This window comes from Lithobates pipiens, unplaced genomic scaffold (genome assembly GCF_037356315.1).
Source record: "Lithobates pipiens isolate NorthernLeopardFrog02 unplaced genomic scaffold, aLitPip1_a1.2 Scaffold_18, whole genome shotgun sequence".
NCBI lineage: Eukaryota > Metazoa > Chordata > Amphibia > Anura > Ranidae > Lithobates > Lithobates pipiens.
The window spans coordinates 46,710,896-46,736,457 of NW_027507758.1; the positions used below are offsets into that span (position 1 = coordinate 46,710,896).

At 41.7% G+C, this 25,562-nt stretch overlaps 1 protein-coding gene across 1 annotated transcript in view; it reads left to right on the forward strand.

Annotated features, from left to right (window-relative positions):
* SRBD1 (S1 RNA binding domain 1) overlaps positions 1–25,562 on the forward strand; it is a 306,724-nt gene that overhangs the window by 54,880 nt on the left and 226,282 nt on the right. Inside the window, 3 exon segments of the mRNA XM_077485079.1 lie at positions 10,060–10,163; positions 13,127–13,234; positions 25,159–25,316. Coding sequence (XP_077341205.1) covers positions 10,060–10,163; positions 13,127–13,234; positions 25,159–25,316 — 370 coding nt within the window.

Sequence of the window (25,562 nt, forward strand, 5' to 3'; positions counted from 1 at the left end):
AAAGCCAGGCTCCTCCGCTAGCAAAAGAGCTACAAGAATATAGCGGAGGAGTCCGGCGAGAAGACCCCCGAAGACGGAAGACCCCCGGAGCTGTGCAATAAACTATTTTATCTTGTGTGTTGTGTTTTTTTTTTTGTACTTTATTTTACAGGTGAATGGGTAGGGGTACATTGTACCCCATACTCATTCACATAGGGTGGGGGGCCGGTATCGGGGGGCCCCCTTATTAAAGGGGGCTCCCGGATTCCGATAAGCCCCCCGCCCGCAGACCCCGACAACCAACGGCCAGGGTTGTCGGGAATAGGCCCTTGTCCTCATCAACATGGGGACAAGGTGCTTTGGGGTGGGGGGGCCATGCACCCCCCCTTCCCCAAGGTACCCCCCCATGTTGAGGGCACGCGGCCTGGTACGGCTCAGGAGGGGGGGCGCGCTCGCTCGTCCCCCCCCCTTTCCTGGCCGGCCGGGTAGCGTGCTCGCACAAGGGTCTGACGTCTCCTTCGCGGGCCTTGCCTACCTGGAGACGCGCTCGAAATGAGCGGACTTTCCTCCGCGTGTGTGGGCTAGTCCGTTCATTTCAAAAGTAGGGTGGATAGTACGGCGGACTTAGTACGCCGTATTAGTCCGCTGAAAAAGTGCCGTGTGTGGGCAAGTAGCCCGTTCGGAAAGTCCGACGGACAGTCTGGCGGGAAGTCCGCCAGACTAAGTCCGTCGGATAGACGGCTACGTGTGTACGCGGCATTAGTGTCACTTGATGCTAAGCGGAGAAGTGTTAATCGCCATAATTCATTCACATATATCATGCCAGGGATTGAAAAAATTGCTTTACCATCTCCTGATAGTACAGAGCTTTAGGGGCACTCTGCACATGCTCAGTTTGGTGTGTATTGCTAGAGAGTTTTTTGTTTTTTTCTTGGGAGAGTGCATGTAATCGGCACAGGGCCAATCGGCGCTGTCCTGACAGAGGATCAGGGGTCCCGCAGCCTCATTGGACAATCAAAGTAGATTAAAAACTCCTCCTACAAACTTTAACCAGACACTGATGAGAAAAGGTATTTAGAAGTTTATATTATTATTATTATTATTATTATTATTAGTTTATATTTACTAAAATAATTGCATCTCCATGTTCTGTTTACTGTGGGAGATAAGATATAGTGAATGCAGGCTCCTGGGTTTAGTAACACGTTCATAGAAATATATTGTCAAAAAAAAATGAAATGACCTCCTGGAGCTTAATGAACTAAATACCCGATCTATTCACAATCAATAATCATAGGTTTTTGATTACTTGAACAGTAGCAGATGTGGACTAAAAAGATTTTCTTTAATAAACTAGTAAAAAAAATAAAAAACTTTTTTTTTTTTTTTTTTTTTCGTAGCCGTCAGACTTCTTATATATAAGGATGCCAGTGTGAAAAAAGTGTATCCTCTGCCGGATGACATTTGATTTGGCAGCGTTTGTAGCACATGCGATAGAATTTCACATGAGATTTTCATTCCTAACTTTCTTGTTCAGTGATATGTCAGGCTTAGTATGTCAGCGGCACTGTAAAGTTGAGGAATATAACTTGTTACTGTGTCCCGGGGAGGTTTAAAATGTTGCATTTAACATATGTGACATGTCTGAGTGAGCCAGTGATGGAATTAAAGCTCGTGATTGACGCAGCTTGGCTGGTAGTGACAGCGCTCTGGGCTTATGTGCACAGTTGCTGGTCCACCGGCAGGGGCAGCAGGTGCTGAATGTGGATTTTATTTCGCGATTTAAATCGCTTTTAAAAAATTTGTCCTCGGTTGTTGGTGAATCTTTGAATCCAAGATGTAAAGTGAGAAATGCAAAAATAGAGTACATTGTAGGGAATGAAACTACACTGAATCAATTGTTTGATATGTATGCAAAGGTAGTGCTGTAATAAAAAAAAATAAAAATAAAAATAAAAGTATTATGACATTTTGTAATATAGCCCGTGTAATATCAATACCAATATTAAATAGATTAAAGAAAAGTACTTTTCTCTTCCCTTTTACCAAATTCAAATTTTTATTTTCTAAATGAAGCTAAAGCCAGCATCTATATGGTTCTATTGATTATTATAAAAAAAAAAAAAAATATATATATATATATATATATATATATATATATATATATATATATATATATATATATATATATATATATATATATATATATATATATATATATATATTTTTTTTTTCTTTTGCTCTTAAAATGAAGGCACATTTATATAAATGTAGTTTATTTTTAACTTCAAAATTTGTTGACCTGAAAATGGTAATTTTACTGTTTGTTACCACGATGCTCAATTTTTTATTTTTTTTGGCCACTTCACTAAAGGCATTTCCATATGCAATAGATTTGCCAAACATATGTATTATATAGCATGCTGGGTAATGTATTGATTTTCTTTTAGGTATTTTGACTGTAAATGTCAGTGCTTTTTATGTGTTTTTTTTTTTTTTCTCCTTAACTCCTTTTGTGACCTGGGGTCATTAATGCTTAGATGCCCCGGTCAAGCTTGGCAGCATCAGTATGTGCTGTTTAACCTAATACAACTGCGTCTTTAAGGATACACGTGTGTGTGTGTGTGTGTGTGTGTGTATGTGTGTGTGTGTATGTATATATATATTTTTTTGTTATTATTTATGTATTTGGCAGTCTGTCACTTAACCATTTTGCTGGCTTAAGCTCAGACCACTTTTTGCGATTCGGCACTGCGTCGCTTTAACTGACAATTGCGCGGTCGTGCGATGTGGCTCCCAAACAAAATTGATGTCCTTTTTTTCCCCACAAATAGAGCTTTCTTTTGGTGGTATTTGATCACCCCTGCAGTTTTTATTTTTTGCGCTATAAACAAAAATATAGCGACAATATTGAAAAATAACGCATAATTTTTTTACTTTTTGTTATAATATCCCCCAAAAATATATAAAAAAACGTTTTTCCCCCTCAGTTTAGGCCGATACGTATTCTTCTACATATTTTTGGTAAAAAAAATCGCAATAAGTGATTGATTGGTTTGCGCAAAAGTTATAGCGTTTACAAAATAGGGGATCGTTTTATGGCATTTTTATTAATAATAATTTTTTTTACTAGTAATGGCGGCGATCAGCGATTTTTATTGTGACTGCGACATTATGGCGGACACATCGGACATTTTTGACACATTTTTGGGACCATTGTCATTTATACAGCAATCAATGCTGTAGAAATGCATTGATTCCTGTTTAAATGACACCTGGCAGTGAAGGGGTTAACCGGGGGGTGGCAGTGTAGGGGTTAAGTGTTCCTAGGGGAGTGTTACTAACTGTGGGGGAGCTGGGCTTTGTGTTAGTGAACACTGATCTCTGCTCCAATCACATGGAGCAGAGATCAGCGTCGCTTGTTGCTAGGCAGAACGGGGTGATGCTGTTTACAACGGCATCTCCCCGTTCAACCGCCAGTGAGACGATCGCGGTTATCCCCGCGGCAATCGAGTCCGCGGGACCCGCGACCGGACTCACGGGGGTCCCAACCGGCATGCGAGTGACAGCGCTCTGGGCTTATGTGCACAGTTGCTGGTCCACCGGCAGGGGCAGCGGGTGCTGAATGTGAATTTTATTTTCGCATTTTTCTTTTCTAAGTGCTGGCGGCGCGCTCGCGATGGCAGTACGGCATTTAAAAATGGACATACCTGTACGCCAATATGCCTGCCCGTGCCATTCTGCCAACGTACATTGGCGTGAGCCAGTCTGGAACTGGTTAAATGGTCACAGCCTGCAGACTGCTGTCAAAGTGCATCTTTCTGTGCAAAGCATGATGACAATTAAGACCCCTTTCACACTGCCGCTACTTGAAAGTTGCGGTAATTTGTGCCCATGATTACAGGGAATGCCTGTGTAAACTTGAGATCTATGGACCTCAACTCGCATCAAAGTCGGACCAAAGTAGTACAGGGACTACTTTGAAGTCGGTGCGACTTGTAGTGGCACAGATATGAATGGGAATCATGGGGTACGACTTGTTATGTGACTCTAATGTCCAAAGTCACACAAGTGTGAAAAGGGCCTCAGCTGCCTTGCATCAACTTGTTAGTAAACAAAGCTATGTGATGAATATTTTGGCTCCTAAATATGATCACAATTAGCGGGAACCATACCTGAATGGTTCCTAATCGCAGTATCTGATAGGACAGTTAGCAGCCTCTCTTGCTGATTTTGTTCTGTTGTTGGATATTTATTATCCTCCATGTGATGCCCTGTGAAATACGGGGCTGCACCCGGATTGCTGTGATGAGCTGTTAAAATACTGGTACTTTGTCTGGTGATGATGTATGTTTCAGTAGAGAAGGAAAAGGAGGCCCTTGAGGAGATGATGAAATAACACTTTCATGATCTAAAATAATATTCTATAAAATATTGTTTTCAACAGTCTAATGGTAATTTAATTTGGGGAAAAATGAATTGATATGTTTAAAGTGGATGTAAACCCATTTTCATCCTTTCTAAACTACTGCAATATTGGTTATCTAGAAGGATATAGATGCCTCCTGCATGTATACTTATCTGTCAAATGTCTCCCCTCTGTCTGCTATGGGACCCGAAAAACTGCATATTCTCTGGGTGGGTCTTTTCCAGGGCTCAGTGGGTGGAGTCGTAATGTCAGTAGACTCCCCGTCCACCTCTACATTCCCCTTATCAACATGCATTTTCTCCTGTGTATTTCTTACACTGAACTTCTGCTATGATCACTAACATCCAGCCAAAACCCAGAAAAGTCCCCACATGACTTCAGCATTCCAAATTATGCTGAGGTGGGGAACATCCAATCCTTGCAGAGCAGCAGAAGAAAGGAGTGGGAGGGAATTCAAAAATATTGCATGTCTCTTAGGTTAGTGCACGAGATATGTAAATCACCTGTCACTCATAGCAAGGGGGAGGATTTTTCTCTGTTTGTCAAGATTCATCTCACTGAACAATAAAAGATGATTGCTCAGAGATGGATTAACTCTTTGTGGCAAGACTGGGCTCAAATGATAGGAAAACTATATATACTCTACATTATGACATAAAAAAAAAAAAAAAAAAATCAGGTTTACATCCACTTTAATTACTCTATTATTAATCATTATCCTTACCTGCTTTATAACTATCATTTGTTAATGTATATAACCACTTTTTTAAACTAAGTTATATTTGTAAAAGTGCATAAACTTTTTTAAGATATATATTATATATGTAATAAAAAAAAATATATAATCTATATATTAAATATATATTCCGATAAACCCCCGGTCGGCAGACCCCCACCACCACTGCATCAACATGGGGACAAAGTGCTTTGGGGGGTGGGTGGGCGAGGGTTTTTTTTTTTTTTTTTTTTTTTTGGCAAGGGGTTTCCTTTCAAAATCCATACCAGAACGAAGGTCTAGTATGGTCTTCAGGGGGAGGACCCCACAATGTTTTAAAAAAAATAAAATTTTTTTTGGCATGGGGTTCCCTTTCAAGATCCACACCAGACTCAAAGAGACTGGTACAGATCTGGGGTGGGGACCCCACTCCAGTGTGTTTTTTTTTTTTCTTCTTTTTTTTATTTTGGTGTGAGATCCCCCTACAAGGTCCTCAGAGCACAAGTCGTGTCATTATGATCCGACTTGGACTTGGATGTGTCTTCTATTCAAATCAATGAGCTGAAAGCCGGATCAGTTCTGTCCACCCCTTTTAAAAATGAAAAGTCAGCAGCTACACATTAGTTCACTTACCTGTCCTGAAGTCCAGCGATGTCGGCACCGCAGCCGATGTTTACATCAGCTGGTTGGGTACTGCTGCCGCCATTGCTTGTAAGGGAACTGGGCAGTGTAGCCTTTCAGGTTCATGGCTGGGTCCCTACTGCGCATGCAGAAAGCACACCGCGCTCTCTCACTGGCCTGGCAGAAGGGAAGGGAGACGTTGGGGGGCTGAGCTGCTGACGTACTTCGCCAGGGCCTGGTCTCCCAGAACTGGGGACAGGGTACCTGTAAAAAAAAGAAAAAAACACTTGTGGGTGGAACTCAACTTTAAGACGGCTCTCTTGTGGAATTGTTGATTTTTCAATAAAGGCAGAGAAATGCTGCTAAAAGCTAGTGCGGCTGGACGCGCATTAACACTGATGCAAAAAACTTCTAAAATCGCGTTGTTGTGTGATGTTAATAGGGCTCTCTGCTCCGTCCACTCATCAGGGTGTAATAAAAGGCATCGGATGAGGGAGCAGCTACCCCCGCCCCCCCCCCCCCCCCCCCCCAAAAAAAAAAAAAAAAAATGCCTCGAGAGTTGCAGCCCTGTTTTATTTGTTGTTACCATTGCCCGACATCAAATATATAATAGTCGTTTAACACTTATAATAGGTATATAATTACAATTATGTGTTATTACTGTTGTGTTTTTTTTTTTATTGTTAATGTTATTGCTGTAAGTGTTCGTATTTTATTAATTTAGTAATTATCACTGTGCTGCTGTTTTTTTTTTTTTTTGTTTTTTTTTACTATATAAACATAAAACCTGACAATTTTGAAAAAAAAAAAAAGTAACTTTCTGCTATAAAACATATATTCAGTAAAACATTTAAAACATCTAGTATCTTCATAAATTTAGGCCAGAATGTATTCTGCTACATGTCTTTGATTAAAAAAAATTCCCAATAAGTGCATATTAGTTGGTTTTGCGTGGAAGTCATAGCATCTGCAAACGATGGTATATAATCTGACCAGTAGAATACATTTATGCTCCATATCATACTGGCAGCAAAAATCCAGGATTTATGGGGCATACGTTCATATGCCCATGTACATGAGGACTACATTTCAGGAATGAATGGTCAGGAATGCAAATCCTTTAGCAGAAAAGGCTTCTCATATTTTACTGGTGTATTTAGGTGTTTGTCTGGAGTTATATAATATTAAATAAAACATAATCTCTTTTAATTTATTTGATTAGACCTATGGTGTTAGAACACATTGTAAGTGAACAAAATACCTCTATTTCTCCGCTATAAATGTGTCATATTTATTTTATTTATTTATAAATGTATGCATCCATTTTTAAGCTTTCTGTAAGTTTTCTGAATCAATGTTTTCAAATAAGGAGCTGCTGTAAACCTCCCAAATTAAAGGTTACTGTAGAATTATTTACGTGTTAAAAAATTCTTATGTCATCTTTACATAAAATACCTCGCTGTCAGGTCAGATTATGAACCTTTCATAAATTAAATATTTTTTATTTACATTTTAGTACGCTTAAAGTTTTTTTTTTTTTTTTTGTCTAATTTAGAAATGTAAACCTTAATTGGGCTGTTTTTGCTGAGTCCTTTTTTTAGATGGTGAGAGAAATTTGATTACCTCACATTGAGTTGTTAATGTTTTCAGACTGCATTCATGACAGCTGCCAAAAAATCGAGTCCGCATTTGTAGAGATTTGTTTTCAAAAGGAAATGTCAGAAAAGATTTTACTTCTAATTGACTGTACATGTTCTCTTATAAAGCCATCATTGTATGAGGCCAATTAACGCTTTCTTTGCTCACTTGAAAAAAATATATAATTTCAGATTTGAACCCTGACTTTTTTTTTTTTTTTTGCCCTATACCTATTTAAATAATAATTTCAGATCTGGACCCTGATGGTTTTTTTTTTTTTTTTTTTTTTTTTTTTTTCGCTATACCGATTTAAATAATGCACGTACCTTTTTATCTTTTGCTAAAAATGTGGAATAACATTTGTCATGTTCTATAAGAACTCTTTGGAATGAGAGACATTCACCTTTATATAGCTAGGACAGCATTCAGAGTAGCTTCTTTTTATTAGGTCTAAGCTACATAGATATTAAACAGAATTTTTATATTGTATACAGTTGCTTGAACATTATTATTGTGAGACGATTATGAAAGTAAGATGATGAAATTTAAACTTTAGCTTCTTTCTCTATAGTGGGTGGGGCCGGGCGCCGCATCCGTGCAGTTGATAATTTCATGTGCTGCTGATGACTGGTTGGAATTCAGTGACAATTTTCATATTGAACCCATTGTATCGTGTTGTACCCACACCTATACAGACTTATGCCAAAAAATGGAATACAAAGACATTTATATAATAACAATAAAAAAAAAAAAAAAAAAAATATATATATATATATATATATATATATATATATATATATATATATATATATATATATATATATGTATATATCTATATCATTTTTTTTTTATAAACTGTAGAGCCTAATTATACATGTTTTCACTCAAGGTGCACATAACTTTCACCAAAAAATTTGCATATTTTCTAATGAAATTCAATTGGAAAAATGTGTAAAAGCTATTTGTATTTTATGTTGAAACATTTATAAATAGACCTCTTTAGGAACCTTAAGCATATATGCCTGCAAATGACCAGTATAATATTTTGCATTGTCTTGGTTCCTTATGGGGGGGGGGGTTATGACTTCTTGTGAGATGAGACAGGGGGACGTGGCTCCTTTATGAGGTAGGACAGGGGGACGTGGCTCCTTTATGAGGTAGGACAGGGGGACGTGGCTCCTTTATGAGGTAGGACAGGGGGACGTGGCTCCTTTATGAGGTAGGACAGGGGGACGTGGCTCCTTTATGAGGTAGGACAGGGGGACGTGGCTCCTTTATGAGGTAGGACAGGGGGACGTGGCTCCTTTATGAGGTAGGACAGGGGGACGTGGCTCCTTTATGAGGTAGGACAGGGGGACGTGGCTCCTTTTTATGAGGTAGAACGGGCACATGGATTCTTATAAAGAATCATGTCCCCCTGTCTTCATAAGAATACATCTCCTTGTCCTACCCCATAAGGAGCCATGTCCCCCTGTCCTACTTCAGAAGAAGCCATTTCCCCTAGCCCTACTTCATAGGCAGCCATGCCCCCCTGTTCTTCCTCATCAGGAAAGACAGGTGTGCATGACTGCTAATGAAGTAGGCCTGGGGGGGATGTGGCTCCTTATGAAGTAGGCCGGGGGGGATGTGGCTCCTTATGAAGTAGGCCGGGGGGCATGTGGCTCCTTATGAAGTAGGCCTGGGGGCATGTGGCTCCTTATGAAGTAGGCCTGGGGGGGATGTGGCTCCTTATGAAGTAGGCCTGGGGGGGATGTGGTTCCTTATGAAGTAGGCCTGGGGGGGATGTGGCTCCTTATGAAGTAGGCCGGGGGGATGTGGCTCCTTTATGAAGTAGGCCGGGGGGATGTGGCTCCTTATGAAGTAGGCCGGTGGGATGTGGCTCCTTATGACTGACATTTGGTTACTATGACGTGATTGCTGCTTCCAGCCCAGGTATAAGTGCAGGCAGTGTATGAACACTGGCTCTGTTTGGGTTTCTCCATAAATGCACCCTCTAACGGCTGGACCGGCTCTACCCTGAGGTAAACTTTCATCCCCCGATGAATGGCAGAGCAGACCATGCCCTCCCGAGAGCATCATCTCTTCCATGTGTGCTTAAGGGGTCTCTGCCCCACCCCCTCCTCTCTAATCCCTCAATGTCTGCTGATTGGAGGTTGTAGGACACTCCACCACCTCTGTTGTGGCCCTGTCCCCTCGTCTCCCCTCCCCTTAGTGCATAGGGCTCACTCCTCCGTCTACTCATCATGGTGTAATGAAAGCCCTATGATGAGGGTGCAGCTCAAATCAAAAGAAAAACAAAACTGCCTCAGAGTTGCAGTCCTCTCTCCTTGACCTGGCCCTGTTTTATGTGTCATTACCATTGTCAGACATAAAATATATAATAGTTGTTTTTTTAACACTTATAATAGGTATATAATTACGATTATGCATTATTCTGCTTATTACTGTTATTATTTTTGTTGTTAATGTTATTGCTGTAACTGTTTGTATTTTTATTAATAATTTGATTAATTTGATAAGTAATTATCACTGTGCTGCTGTATATTCCTGCCGGTAGAGAAGCGGCGCAGGCTCTTGCGGGTTGTCATAGAAAGCACTTGTATGGATGTTGACTTGATAAGTTTATCTTTTGGGTATTTGTGTGTCATCTGTCTGTGCCATTTATGTTTCTGCTCAGATTCTGGCCATTAACCGTGGGGAAAATCTAAAAATCCTGACAGTAAAGGTCACCGTTCCTGACAGGGTGAAGGATTTGTTCTGTAGGTGGTGTGTCAATGAAAGGTCTGTATACATTCTTACTGAATCCTTTTTTTTTTTTTTTTATTCTGCTGCTGAAATGCCTCATCAATGTCCCCGTGCATTATAGAGACACGGTGTTAAAACAACTTAAGCCCTATTAAAGGTTTTTTTTCTTTATTCCCTGACAGGAGACAGGTCTCTGCAGCTCGAAGCTGTTTTAGTATTTCAGAGTTTTTACTGCAGCAGAAACCGTCAAATTTAGCTTTGGTGTATTACTTCGAAGGGCCGAAAAAGAACATGTATTTTAGTTTTCTGCAATATTTAAAGAAGTTCACCTTTTTTTAAAAAAAAATAAAATAAATAAATGCACATTTTTTTGCAGGTAAAAAAAAAGTGCATTCCATTTTTTTTTTTTTCTAGGATCCTGCAGAGTTTTTACTGCAGCATAAACCGACAAATCTAGATTTGTTGTATTACTTTAAGTGCCCGTTCACACTACCGCGACTTGTCAGGCGACTTAGCCGCCTGACAAGTCGCGCTCCGTTCTGTACTATGGAACCGTTCTAATAGGAGCGACTCAAGTCGCTCCGACTTAGAAAAAGGTTCCTGTAGTATTTTCGGGGCGACTTCAGGCGACTTGCATTGACTTCTATACAGAAGTCATTTTGCAAGTCGCCGCTGAAGTCGTGTGCAGGTCGCGTCTGTGAGACACGCTGCAAGTCGCGTCGCCCCTGTGTGAACGGGCACTAAAAGGGGCAACAAAAAAAAATGTGTTTTATGGAATATTTAAAGGATAAGTTAAAAAATTTAAATACATGCACTTTTTTTTTTTTTGCAGGTACAAATATGTGCCTACAAATGTATTTTTTTCAAGAAGCCTGAAAAGCATTGCTCCCATGATCAGCAGCTTAGGAGTGCAGTGTCAGGCTCCTGCAAGACTGTCTGTGTAGCTGTCTGCCCATACTTCATAGGGGCTGGCAGGTACTGAATGGCAGGAAGATCAATGAACTGAGTGCTCGTCAGAACCCTGGTAGTTCATTGAGAACCACAAGCCATCAGCCTCAATGACTGATGGTACTTGTAGGCATTCATTTACTGTGTGAATGAATGAAGCGTCAATGTGGGCGGAGCACTCTTTTTGAATTGTGACAGCGGGTGTAGTAAGAAGGTCCCCCCATCTGCTGTCACAGGGAGGGGGCATTTTGGCAGGTGAGGTGGTGGATACACTAAGACCCCTTTCACACTGGGGCGTTTTCAGGCGCTTTAGCATTAAAAAAAAGCGCCTGTAAAGCGCTTGAAAGAAACCTCATCTGCAATCCCAATGTGAAAGCCTGAGTGCTTTCGCACTGAGATCCCTTTCGCACTGAGATCCCTTTCGCACTGAGATCCCTTTCGCACTGAGATCCCTTTCGCACTGAGGCATTTTTCAGGCGCTTTAGCTTAAAAAAAAAAAAAGCACCTGTAAAGCACCTGAAAGAAGCCGCAACTGCAATCCCAATGTGAAAGCCCGAGTGCTTTCACACTGAGGCGCTGCGCTGGCAGGGTGTCAAAAAAAGTTCTGCAAGCAGCTTCTTTGCAGTGAATACACCTCTCCTAAAGCGCCCCTACCCATTGAAATCAATGGGAAGCGCCTGCAAAACGCCTGCAAAGCACTTTTGGCAGTGGCGATTTGTGGGCGCTTTTAATCCATTATTTGGCCACTAACAGGGGTTAAAAGCGCCCTACTAGCACTCAAAAAACGATGGTAAAGCGCCGCTAGTTTAAACTGCGCTTTACGAGAGTTTTTCGGGCGCTGGCAGTGTGAAAGGGCTCTTAAAGCACTTGGGCTTTTACATTGGGATTGCAGATAAGGCTTCTTTCAAGCGCTTTACATGAGCTTTTTTTTAACGCTAAAGCACCTGAAAAATGCCTGGGGAAAACGTCCCAGTGTGAAAGGGGTCTAAATATGGGTGTAACATGTTCACAAAGGTGAACTTAATTTTTAAGAGTTGTAGAATTGTATTATTATTTTTATTATTTTTTACATGTAATATTTTAGGTAGAATTCCTACTTTATTTAAAAAATTCTTTTCAGGTGAATATGCTGCAGTTTAGTGTCCAGGCAGTGTAAATGGGCCCTTATAGTCCCCCTTTGAATAAAGCGCATTTTTAGCAAACTTAAAAACAATCCCTTGCAGTGGGACTGTGCCGTGATTTTGCACGCAATTGGAAATTGCGCTGAATTCATAGCAGAACATTTGACGCATGTTCGGGTGCCTTTCATTGTTCATGTCACCTCAAACACAGTGCTGCCATTGTCACACAACAAAAACTGGTGAAGCTTGTTGCCCAAAAAAGGTGAAGGAGATTCTTTTGCATTACAAATGCGCATAGGGCAACTCATTTAAATGAATAGGTGGCCCTATGGATGACACATGTTTGGTATCTATTTACGCAGCGGAATATCATCTTTTATATCTTGCCAAAGTATTGGGTTCTGCATTGTGTGTGTGTTTTTTTTTTATTTATTTTTTGCATTAAAATTCAAATGTATTTTTTCCCAAAGAATTGCGTTTGAAAAGCCGCTGCACAAATACCACGTACATAAAAAATTGCAAAACACGCTAATTTATTCTCTAGGGCCTCTGCTTAAAAATAAATAAATTAAATAAATAAAATGTTTGGAGATTATAAGAAATTTTCTAGGAAAAAAATACTGATTGTTGCATGTAAACAAAAAGTGCCAGAAAAGTGGTTAATTAGCTCTGTTATTATTATTGCATTGCAAAGTGATGGGGATCAAATGGGCGTTCTGCAGTTAGCCATGTTTTGGGATCGCGGGCAGAATTGCAGCGTTTCTGCCTGCGATCCGAGACGCTCCTCGCCGTTCAAATAAAACTGATCTTCGTTCAGTGAAAATGTACTTTCTTTTTGTCCTTTGAGGGATATGGGAAGTCTTTGTTCAGTGAAATTATATTATTTTGACTAGTTTTTAACTTTTTTCTTTTTTTTTTTTTCCCTGAAAGGTGGAGACCAAAGCAGTATGCAAGACCGGAGTTTATGACAATTCTGCGGAATTCTGTAGACGATTCCTACAAACGCCTCATTTATCCTCTTCTCTGCAGAGAGTATCGGTATGCAAATACTTACACCAAAGTAAAATGTGAAACTTTATACATCCTGATGTTTTGTCATATGAAATGCAAGCCCCGATGTTTGTTTTCTCCTGGCCATTCTCAATGCAGGAAGTTCCAACTTCATCGGAACGTTGACCATTTCCTTTTCTTTGCTGAATTTATATAGGCCTAAAAAAATATTATAAATACATTTATTTTATCGGTGATCTCATTCTCTCTGTTCTCAGCTGCATAAAAGCAGCAGTTCACTGAGCTGAATGCCAGGTGCGCGTTTCAAGCACATCTGATCATTGGAGGAGAGCATACCGAGTTCCCAGCAATGCTTGAGAACTGACCACGCTGTGCTCTCCTGCTTAGTTTGGTCAGTTTTTAATAGGAAAGCAAGGAAAGAAAGCAAGGGGACTAGCAGGAACACCAGGGAATTCACACAAAAGGAAGCAATACTAAGAGAACCAAATATTTTCTCATCCAAATACATGGTACAGCAAGCACATCAGGAATATGAAGTGTTGGGGTAACAAACTCTATAAGGCAACCCCCCTACATTGCAGTTCATCATAACATATGGTAATGCACTACCGTGTTTTGTGGTGGTCTGCTTTGGGGAAAAAAAGGTAAAGTGCTGTTCAATGTTCAAATGAATGGGCTGCCCTAAATAATATGTTACCCCAACATTTCATATTCCTGATGCGTGCCTGCTGTACCATGTACTTGTATAAGAAAGCAGCCTGTTCTCTTTCCTCTGGCTTCCTTTATGTGAAATCTCTGGTGTTCCTGCCAGTGCCTCTGCTTTCCTATCAAAAACTAACCATACTAAGAGGAGAGCACAGCGTGGTCAGTTTTGTGGCTGTGCTGGGATCTCGACCTGCTCTCCAATGATCAGGCTTGTGCTGACACGTTGCTTCTGCACAGCCTTTTACTGGGAAGATCAGTGTACTGCTGTTTCTCCTCCCCTAGGTCTCTGAGTTCCTAATGCAGGTGAGAACAGAGGGTATGCAATCACTTATAAAAAGGGGAAAAATGTATTTATAATTTATTTTTATACTTATGCGCGCTTTTCACTTTAATTTCTATTTTAAACTGAATGAGTTGTTGCTTATATCGCAAAAAATAAAAAACGGAGTCCTGAATACATACCACCAAAGAAAGCTCTATTTGTGCGAACAAAATTCTAAAAATGTAATTTGGGTCCAGCGCAGCATGACCGCGCAATTGTCATTGAAAGCGCGAGAGCGCTGAAAGCTGAAAATTGGTCTGGGAAGGAAGGGGGCGAAAGTGCCCATTATTAATGGGGTTAAAAACCATGAGGGTTTACAACCCCTTTAAATAGTTTGCTAAGAGACAGAAAATGTCCGATCGGACTGTGTTGTCGGATAATCCAACCGTGTTTGGGCTCCATCTGACTTTTTCCGTCGCAATGTCCGACCAACAAAGTTTGAGAGCTGGATATAAAATTTTCCGACAACATGATCCGATTGGACTTTGTCCGATCGTTTGTATAGAATTCCGATCAGACAAAGTGCCACGCATGCTCAGATCAAAGTACGAGAGCAAAGCTATTGGCTAGAAGGCTGAATGTGGTCCAGTCGGAACGAATTAAGGTCATCACGTTCCGAACGATCGGATTTTCCAACAACTTTGTCCGACCGTGTGTATGCAACACCAGAAAAAATCAGACGGATTTTGTGGTCGGAATTTCCGACCGTGTGTACAAGGGCTACCTGTTCATCGGCACCATCACAGGAGGTAATGGTGTAGATAAAACCTAAATAGTATCCCCCCCCCCCCCCCCAAAGCCATGCATTTTTTTTTTTTTTACTTTTTTTTTTTTTTTTAAAGCAGAATGTTTTTACCCACCTATAAATCATCTGTGATATTTTTTAAAACATACTAAGAACACACAGTTCCTTGTGCGGGTGCAATCGTTTATTATTTAGTGACAGGTGGAAAAAAAAAAAAAAACTCAGATTGGCAGAATTACTGACCGCATGCCGCGCTTGTTATTTCATTATATTTCTTTACCCCGCCTCGTAGGGCGCAGATTATCTTTCACGGCTGAAAATCTTGTTGCACTTGGCACCTCTTAGCATGTTTTTGTAGGATCTTTAAGCAGATAAGACTATGAAGTTTATAGCTAAATATCTTGGCTTTCAGCTTGTCAGATCTTGCCATATTAGTGTCCTTTGCTGTGTCAATAATGGTGTTATGGGATACAGGAGGAATTTTCACTCCATGGTTAATATGCAATTTGCAGCTGTAATGATTTCAGGCTCAAATATTAAAGAGTCCTTGCCATGCACAAATATTTTTTTGTTAAGCCAATATATTTTTTTAAAAGGAGTATTGGTGCTGCCATTATATGAGTAGAATTGGCTGTCTCTGGCCTTCATACTTTTTTGAAGGAGAAGTATGGCCAAAGCTATTTTGGCACTACTTCTCCTATGGATCACAGTTCTGCACTCCTGTGACCCAGTTTCAGCCAACAGCACTCAATTGGTCCAAGTGCTGGATCGATCGTGACTATACAGTCAGGATTCACCAAGATCGAATCACAACACAATCTCCTGCTTTCAGGAGCTTAGTCAATGTGTAAGTGGTGTAGCCAACCCTTTGGATATAATATGGATTGTCAAAGGACTTGCTGCCCTCCTCAGAACAATGGGTATCCTTAGAGCGGAAACCTATAGAAAGACGGGGAGGGCGCACCGACCTTGTGCATTAACAAAGATAAAATTAATTTAAATAGTAAAAACAAGAGTAATACAAACAAACGTTTAAAAGAGGCTTAACATTGCTCCGAAATTTCGGAACCGTGTCTTCCAGACACCTGCCACCTGGACTGGATGTTAGGAGGATTTCCTGACTTGAAGCTGGCTCAGCCTCTCAGCGTGCCTCTGGGCAAAGCAGAGAGCTGGTAAGTGACTCAGGGGTCTCTACTCACTAGAGAATGAGAACTGAGCGATCCGCATTCATTGATCCCTCAGTTCTCGATCTTAGGCTACGTTCACACTTATGCATGTTCCCTGTGCATTTTGCTTTTTTTTTTTTAAATGCGTTTTTTATGGTTTTTGTGTTTTTGGACGGTGTCTATTTCCATGTGGGAGAAACCATCAAAAACAGATCTGAAACAAATAAAAACCGCAAGCACAGCCACTCCCGCCCCCTCCACAGCTGGTCGCTCCAGTGAGCGTGGGGGGAGGCAGAGCAGAGAGCCGGTGACTTACAGTCGCAGCTTCCTGCTCGGAGCAAAGGGGAGAATTGAGTAATTGATTAATCTGCAATGTTTGCTTGTTCAGTTCTCAGTGCAGAGCTGGCTGCATCCACCTAGGTAAGTATAACATGCATCCGGAAAGTATTCACAGCGCTTAACTTTTTCCACATTTTTGTTATGTTACAACCTTAATTCCAAATTAGATTCAATTAATCTTTTTCTCAAAATTCTGCAAACCCTATCCCGTAATGATCTTTGACAAATTTATTAAAAATAAAAAATGAAAAAAATCCCATTCACAGCCTTTGCTCAATACTTTATTGAAGCCCCTCTGGCACCAATTATAGCCTCAAGTCTTTTTGATTATGATGCTTGACACACCTATTTTCCCCCATTCTTCTTTGCATGACCTCTCAAGCTCCATCGGGTTGGATGAGGAGGGTCGGTGAACAGCCATTTTCAGATCTGTCCAGAGATGTTCAATCAGGTTCTGCCTGCGTCACTCGAGTTGTCCCGTAGCCCCTCCTTTGATATCTTGGCTGTGTGCTTAGGGTTGTTGTCCTGTAGGAAAGATGAAAAGTGCTCTGGAGCAGGTTTTCATCAGGGATCTATCTATACATTGCTGCATTCATCTTTCCCTAGTTTCTGACTAGTCTCCCAGTTCCTGCCGCTGAAAAACATCTCCACAGCATGATGCTGTCACCACCATGCTTCACTGTAGGCATAGTATTGACCAGATGATGGGCGGTGCCTGGGTTCCTCCAGACATGACGCTTGACATTCAGGTTAAAGAGTTCAATCTTTATTTCATCAGACCAGAGAATTTTGTTTCTCATGGCCGGAGAGTCCTTCAGGTGCCTTTTGGCAAACTCCAGGCAGGCTGTCATGTACCTTTTACTGAGGAATGGCTTCTGTCTGGCCACTCTACCATACAGACCTTCTGGAAGGTTCTCCTCTCGCCACAGAGAAATGCTGGAGCTCTGTCAAAGTGACTATCGGCTTCTTGGTCACCTCACTGACTAAGGCCCTTGTACCCTGAGCGCTCAGTTTGGCTGGGCAGCTCACTCTAGGTCCTGATGGTTTCAAGCTTCGTTCATTTATGGATGATGGAGGCCACTGTGTTCATTGGGACCTTTTTTATGCTGCAGACATTTTTCTGTACTCTTCCCCAGATCTGTGCCTCGATACAATCCTACTTTAAGGCATGGTTTGTGCTCTGACATGCACTGTTAACTGTGGGACCTTATTGTGACAGAACCCACTGTCACTGTGTGTTTTGGAGGGGGCTGTGGCCTCGCCTCCTACCCACAGACTATGGCCCAGCAGAGAACATTGGGGTTTAGAGGGCTATTTGCCGTCTCCCACCACCTGGAGAAGATGCCACCTCCAGACATTTGTGTCCAGATTCGCTAGTCATCGGAACCCAGTGAATGCGGTATCTGTGGCTGGGCTTGTGGAGTCGTTCCTGGCTACCTAAGATAATAAGTTAATGTAATGCTACATCCCCCCCCCCCCCCCCCTTGTTGTGTTGGGTCATGGCATGTAGACAAAAGGTCTGGTCTGGAGACACGTGTAAGGAGGGGCTGCCTGCTTGTCATTATCCCTTCATGTGCTTCAACTGTAGTTTGAATATACAAGTGTTGAGTTTCCATTGGTTCTTCCATGTCCCCTACCCCCTCTATGACCAGGCTGAGCAAGGGGAGTGTCCCTGGCTATGTTAAGTGTATGTTTGGCACTTAATAAACAGTTTATGCTCTGGATGTTTCACCCTCAACACCTGTGTGGCTTGTCTCGTGATTAAGGGGTTAAGGGCTGGTTATGGGGAATCTGCAGGCTGCGGGTGCGTTTGGAGGACAGGAGACACAGGTCTGGCGGAGATGCTCAGCAGGAGTATCCGAGATCCGTCACACTTGTATAGATAGATGTGTGCCTTTCCAAATCATGTCCAGTCAACTGAATTTACCACTGGTGGACTCCAATAAAGTTGTAGAAACATCTCAAGGATTATCAGTGGAAACAGGATACACCTGAGCTCAACTTTTAGGCCCATTTCACACTGTCGGACCGTTCAGGTCTGCCTGTCCGTTTTGGCGGCAGACCTGAACGGGCGCTCCATGCTGGTCTATGGAGCGACGGATGTCAGCGATGACATGTCCGCTGACGTCCGATCCGCTAAAAGCAGTCGTATGGTCCTACGTCCGGATCCGTCGCTATCGGATCAGGTGAGATCGGATGAAAACGGACATGCCGTCCGTTTTCATCCGATCTCTCCATAGAAACTCAGTGAGCAGAGAGGGACCTGTCATCCGCTGGCTCAAGGGAGATCAACAGAGAGATCTCCCGCTGAGCTGGCGCACTCCGTGGAAGCGGATCCGCCTCGTGGGAATGAGGCCTTAGTGTCATGGCAAAGTCTGTGAATACTTATGTACATGTCATTTTTTATTTTTAATACATTTCATGTTGTCATTATGAGGTATTGTATGTAGAATTTTGAGGAAAATAATGAATTGAATCCATTTTGGAATAAGGCTGTAACATAACAAAATGTGGAAAAAAGGGAAGCACTGTAAATTATTATTTTTTTTAGACCCCATAGCTCTCTTTTAATGCCTGTGTACAGTGCCTTGCAAAAGTATTCATACCCCTGGAATTTTTCCGCATTTTGTCATGGTACAACCAAAAACGTAAATGTATTTTATTGGTATTTTATGTGATAGACCAACACAAAGTGGCACATAATTGTGAAGTGGAAGGAAAATGATAAATGGTTTTCAAAGTTTCTTAGAAATAAATATGTGAAAAGTGTGGGGTGCATTTGTATGGCGCCCCCCTGAGTCAATACTTTGTAGAGCCGCCTTTCACTGCAATTACAGCTGCAAGTCTTTTTGGGGATGTCTCTACCAGCTTTGCACATCTAGAGAGTGAAAAAAAATTCATATTCTTCTTCGCAAAATAGCTCAAGCTCTGTCAGATTGGATGGAGAGCGTCTGTGAACAGCAATTTTCCAGTCTTGCCACAGATTAACAATTTGACAGCAATTTTCAAGTGTTTCTACAGATTTTCAAATTGATTTAGGTCTGGACTTTGACTGGGCCATTCTAACACATGAATATGCTTTGATCTATTGTAGCTCTGGCTGTATGTTTAGGGTCTTTGTCCTGCTGGAAGGTGAACCTCCACCCCAGTCTCAAGTCTTCTGTAGACTAACAGGTTTTCTTCTAAGATTGCCCTGTATTTGGCTCCATCCATCTTCCCATCAACTCTGACCAGCTTCCCTGTCCCTGCTAAAGAAAATCATACCCACAACATGATGATGCTACCACCATGTTTCAGGGTGGGGATGGTGTGTTCAGGATGAGGTGCAGTGTTGGTTTTCCGCAAACACATTTTGCTTTAAGGCCAAAAAGTAAAATTTTGGTCTCATCTGACCAGAGCACCTTCTTCCACGTGTTTGCTTTGTCCCCCACATGGCTTCTCACAAACATGATTTTTATGGCTTTCTTTCAACAACTCTTCTTGGCACTCTTCCATAAAGGCCAGATTTGTGGAGTACACGACTGTCGTCCTGTGGGCAGACTCTCCCACCTGAGATGTGGATCTCTGCAGCTCCTCCAGAGTTATCATGGGCTTCTTGGCTGCTTCTCTAATTATTGCTCTCCTTGCCTTGCAGATTAGGTGGACGGTCATGTCTTGGTAGGTTTGCAGTTGTGCCATAATCTTTCCATTTTCGGATGATGGTTTGAACCGTGCTCCATGAGATGTTCAAAGCTTGAGATATTTTTTTTAGAACCTAACCCTGCTTTAACCACTTGAGACCCGCGCTATAGCCGAATGACGGCTACAGCGCGGATCTCCTTTTCCGGGACTAAGTCTATTGACGTAGTCCCGTGCACGAGCGGCCTGCGCGCCCACTGAGGGGCGCGTGCGGCGTGCTCTGTGATCCGCGAGTCTACGAGACTCGCCTGATCACCGATCCGTGCAAGGGGTCGATCCCGACCCCTTATCATGTGATCAGCTGTCAGCCAATGACAGCTGATCATGTGATATAACGGAGCCGGTAATCGGCTATTATTCCTCCTCGCGCAAAAAAGCCGATCACCAGCCCTGCCAGTGCCCACCTGCCCCCTGCCAGTGCCCACCTGCCCCCTGCTTTGCCTGCCTGAATAAAAAATGTGTCCCCCCTGTCAGTGCCACCCAGCAGTGCCCACAGTGCCACCCAGCAGTGCCACCCAGCAGTGCCCACAGTCTGCCTCAACAAAGGTGCTGCACCCCAGTGCCACATATCCGTGCCCAGCAGTGCCGCCCATCAGTGCCCAGCAGTGCCGCCCATCAGTGCCCAGCAGTGCCGCCCATCAGTGCCCAGCAGTGCCACCTATCAGTGCTCATCAGTCCCACCTATCAGTCCCACCTATCAGTGCCACCTATCAGTGCCACCTATCAGTGCCACCTATCTGTGCCACCTATCCGTGCCACCTATCCGTGCCACCTATCCGTGCCACCTATCCGTGCCACCTATCCGTGCCACCTATCCGTGCCACCTTATCTGTGCCACCTTATCTGTGCCACCTTATCTGTGCCACCTATCGCCCATCAGTGCCGCCTTATCTGTGCCGCCTTATCTGTGCCTATCAGTGCAGCCTATCAGTGCCGCCTCATCAGCGCACTTCAATGAAGGAGAAAAATGACCTGTTTGCAAAATTTTATAACAAACTATTTAAACATGATTTTTATTTTATTTATTTTTTTACACCTTTTTTTGTTTGTTTAGCAAAAAATAAAACTCCCAACTGTAATTAAATACCACCAAAAGAAAGCTCTATTTGTGGGAAAAAAATGATAAAAATTTCATTTGGGTACAGTGTTGTATGGCCGCGCAATTGTCATTCAAAGTGCATCAGCGCTGAAAGCTGAAAATTGGTCTGGGACTGAGGGGGGTTTAAGTGCCCAGTAGGCAAGTGGTTAAACTTCTCCACAGCTTTATCACTGGCCTGTCTGGTGTGTTCCTTGGCCTTCATGATGCTGTTTGATCGCTAAGCTTTTCTAACAATCCTCTGAGGGCTTCAGAGAGCAGCTGTATTTATATTGAGATTAAACTACACACAGGTGGACAGTATTTACTAATTGGGTGACTTCTGAAGGCAATCGGTTCCACTAGATTTTAGTTGGGGCTGTCAGAGAAAGGCCCTTTTCACACAGGCTTTCCGATCATGTCAGCCTGTCATTTTTTTCAGATGGACCTGATCGGACACTCCATTCAGCCCTATGGAGCAGCGGATGTCAGCGGTGACCTGTCCGCTGACACCCGCTGCTAATCAAATCCTGTCTGGCAAATACGTAAGGATGGTGACCTTATTTTCCATCCCTCTGGAGGGATCGGATGGGTTTGGATGAAAATGGTTAGGTTGTCTGTTTTCATCTGATCTCCTCATAGAGGCAAGTGGGGCTCTGACAGGTCCGTCTCTATACAGTGAGCGGAGAGGGGCCTGTCATCTGCCTGATGACAAGCGGAATCCTTCATACAGACAAGCCCGTGTGAAAGGACCCTAAAGGGGGCTGAATACAAATGCATGCCACACTTTTCAGATATTTATTTGTAGAAAATTTTGAGAAGCATTTATCGTTTTCCTTCCACTTCACAATTATGTGCCACTTTGTTTTGGTCTATCACATAAAATCCCAATAAAATACATTTGTTTTTGGTTGTAACATGACACAATGTAGAAAAATTCAAGGGGTATGAAGACTTTTTCAAGGCACTGTACATGGGCTATTGCATGCTAAAGAGCTGTTTTCTCCCAATACAAGTCAGTGGGAATGCAAAAGCAGGTTGATTCAGCTTAGGAAGTAGTATGCAATGGTATCTTGTTTAGAGGGAGAAGGTAACTATGGCAGCCCCATGACAGGTTTTCTTTGAGAGAGCCTAGTTCTACTTCTGTTGGTCCATTAATGTTGCAATTAGTTTCATCCATATTTAGAGAGATGCTGTCTGTTACAGGATGAGAGATGAGGCCCACGTCCCTAAATCAAGCAAGCTACAGAGAATTTTCCTCTATTAGGACTTTATAAGGCAAGAACTCCCTTGTCAAAAGTAACAATTGTTTATAAATGAAAATACATTTTATTAGAAAAGTTACAGGAAAAAATGCATAGTGGTTAAACTACGATTGATGTGAATAGAGACAGTGATACATGATTCAATACCACACATAAAATCACCTGCTCTGTTTGGTGAACCGCACACAGTAAATCCAACGCGTTTAGAGTTATAGCGTTTATCCTCTTCATCAGGGGTAAGTGGTTATGGGCAAAGCATTAATATCATGTAGTTATGTTTGGTATCATAGAAAATCGCATTGTTTAAAGCAAGGAATATTTGCTGCCATAAACCAGTCAGAAGAGACCCAGGGACGAAGCACACTAAAGCTCCGTACACACAATCGGAAATCCCGCCAGGAAAAGTCCAATGTGAGCTTTTGGTCGGAAAGTCCGACCGTGTGTATGCTTCATCAGACTTTTGCTGGCTGCCACCAGCAAAAGATTGTGAGCAGGCTCTCTCTTTTTTTTTTTTTTTTTTAGACGGAAAAAGTTCAGATCGCAAATTCCGCTGTCTGTAGCAATTTTGACACGCAAAATTCCTACGCATGCTCGGAAACAATTCGATGCATGCTCGGAAGCATTGAACTTCATGACGGTTAAAAGTTGAGAGAACTTTTGTGTGACCGTGTGTATGCAAGCCGAGCTTGAGCGAATTTCCGTCGGAGAAACCATGCAAGATTTTTCCAACGGAAATTCCGCTTGTGTGTACGAGTTACAAGAGTCCGGCCAGTATCATTCACAGAGGGCACTCAATCCAACTTCAAGGCGGTAGCACCACACCATACATCGGTAATGTCAGTGAGTTTCTAATCCCTTATGGCCAGAGAGGGAGACCAACTTCAATCCTCAATTGGTCAAAAATAAGGTGTCATGTAATCATACAGAGCATATTAATAGGTCTGTTGGCCTTAGATGCTGAATTGTGTCGTTTCAACCCAAGACCTGGCCACCCCTGATGAAGAGGATAAACACTATAACGTGTTGGGTTTCCTCTGTTGTGTGCAGTTCACCAAACACAGCAAGTGGTTTTATGTATGGTATTGAATCACGCATCACCGTCTGTATTCACATCAATCGTAATTTAACCACTATACATTTTTTCCTGTATTTTTAACTTTTCTAATAAAATGTATTTTCTTTTATAAACAATTATTACATATGACAAGGGAGATCTTGCCTTATAAAGTCCCCATAGAGGAAAATTCTCTGTAGCTTGCTTAGTTTCATCCATAGACCAAGCCAAGGGAACAAACTGGAGCCCAGACATCATAGGCATTGTCAAGAGATAGACATGGAAATCGACACTCTCACTCTCACTCTCTCACGCTCACTCACACATGATCTTTGGCAGCATTATAACGGGCATTAAATTCTAGAAGGTCTTCAGAGTTTAAAGTGATTCTAAAGGTTGTAGGTTTTTGACTTGCCTGAGCCCGATGCGCTGTGCCCAGGAGCTGCTGCTCTCTTGGCTCAGAGACTGTATCACAAGCCTTTGGTACCCGCTGCTGGCAATCCCAGCCAGTAAAGAGGGGGCTGGATCGAGCCCCGTTGTGTTTGCCTTTATAGACATTCAGAGCGGGGCTCGGGAGCAGGCACACATGTGTGCCAGCAGAGGACTTAAGGAGGATCAGGGCTGCTCTGTGCAAAACCACTACACAGAGAAGGGAAGTATAACATGGGTTTTTTATTTTTTTATTATTAATTTTAGAGCTGCACGATTCTGGCTAAAATGAAAATCACGATTTTTTTGCTTAGAAGATAGATCACGATTCTCTCATGATTCTTGCGGCATAACATCATCTTTCACATTAAAACAAAAAAAATTAGCTAACTTTACTGTTTTTATTTTTTTTATTTTTTTTTATTTATTATTATTGAAGTGTATTTTTTCCCAAACAATTGCATTTGAAAGACTGCTGGGCAAACACAGTGTGACATAAAATATTGCAGCAATTGCCATTTTATTCCCTAGGGTCTCTGCTAAAATTACGGTGTATATGTATATATATATATATATATATATATATATATATATATATATATAATATAATTTTTATTTATTTAGTAATGTTTGGGTGTTCCAAGTAATTTTCTAGCAAAAAATATTGATTTTAACTTAAGAAAGAAGTGTCAGAAAAAGATTTAGACTTTAAGTGGTTAAACTTCCTGCATTTACACCTTGAAAGCTTGGCAGACTGCCCAGATTATTTGTTTAAGAAGAAGTTCTATGCCTTTGATCTAAGAAGTTAGTTACAACTTTCATGCAAGTTCTAAACTTGGCAGATTGCCCGGGAGGCTTTATTTTGACAGCTGAGTGAGCAGATAATCTCTCCACTTGTTTATATGAAAGAATCGCCTATTCTCAGTGGGAGAGATCGTCAGAGGAGAGAATCGAGATCGCGATTCTATAACGATTAATCGCGCAGCTCTAATTAATTTTACCTTTAGCATTACTTTAAAAAGTGGACATTCACCTGGTGTAAGTAATACTTTGGTATAAACTCAAAAAAAAAAAAAATATATATAGTATTTTGTAATAGTCAAACCCATGTTATGTTATGTTGTGTAGAAGAATGAAATGGCATACATGTATATTTATGCTTGCTTATAACAGATCCAAACTAAGCTCAGATGCAGAAAAGGAGTCTATAATGATGTTTGGAAGAAACCTACGCCAGCTGCTCCTCGCAGGCCCTGTCAGAGGGCGCACAATAATGGGTGTGGATCCAGGGTATAAACACGGCTGTAAGCTAGCTGTCATTTCACCCACCAGTAAGTTTATCCATGGCACTGTAGATTTTCTTTTTTTTTTTTTGTTAACTCTGTGTAAGATTATCTTTAATATTTGAGAAAAAAAGGGGGGGGGGGTTTGTGTTCACCAAAATTCATTAAAGTGTATTTTTTTTTTCCAAAACAATTTGCGTTTGAAACTACTGTGTGACCTAAAAAATTGCAGCACCCACCATTTTTATTCTATAGAGCCTCTGTACAATTTTTATAATGTTTGGGGGTTTTAAA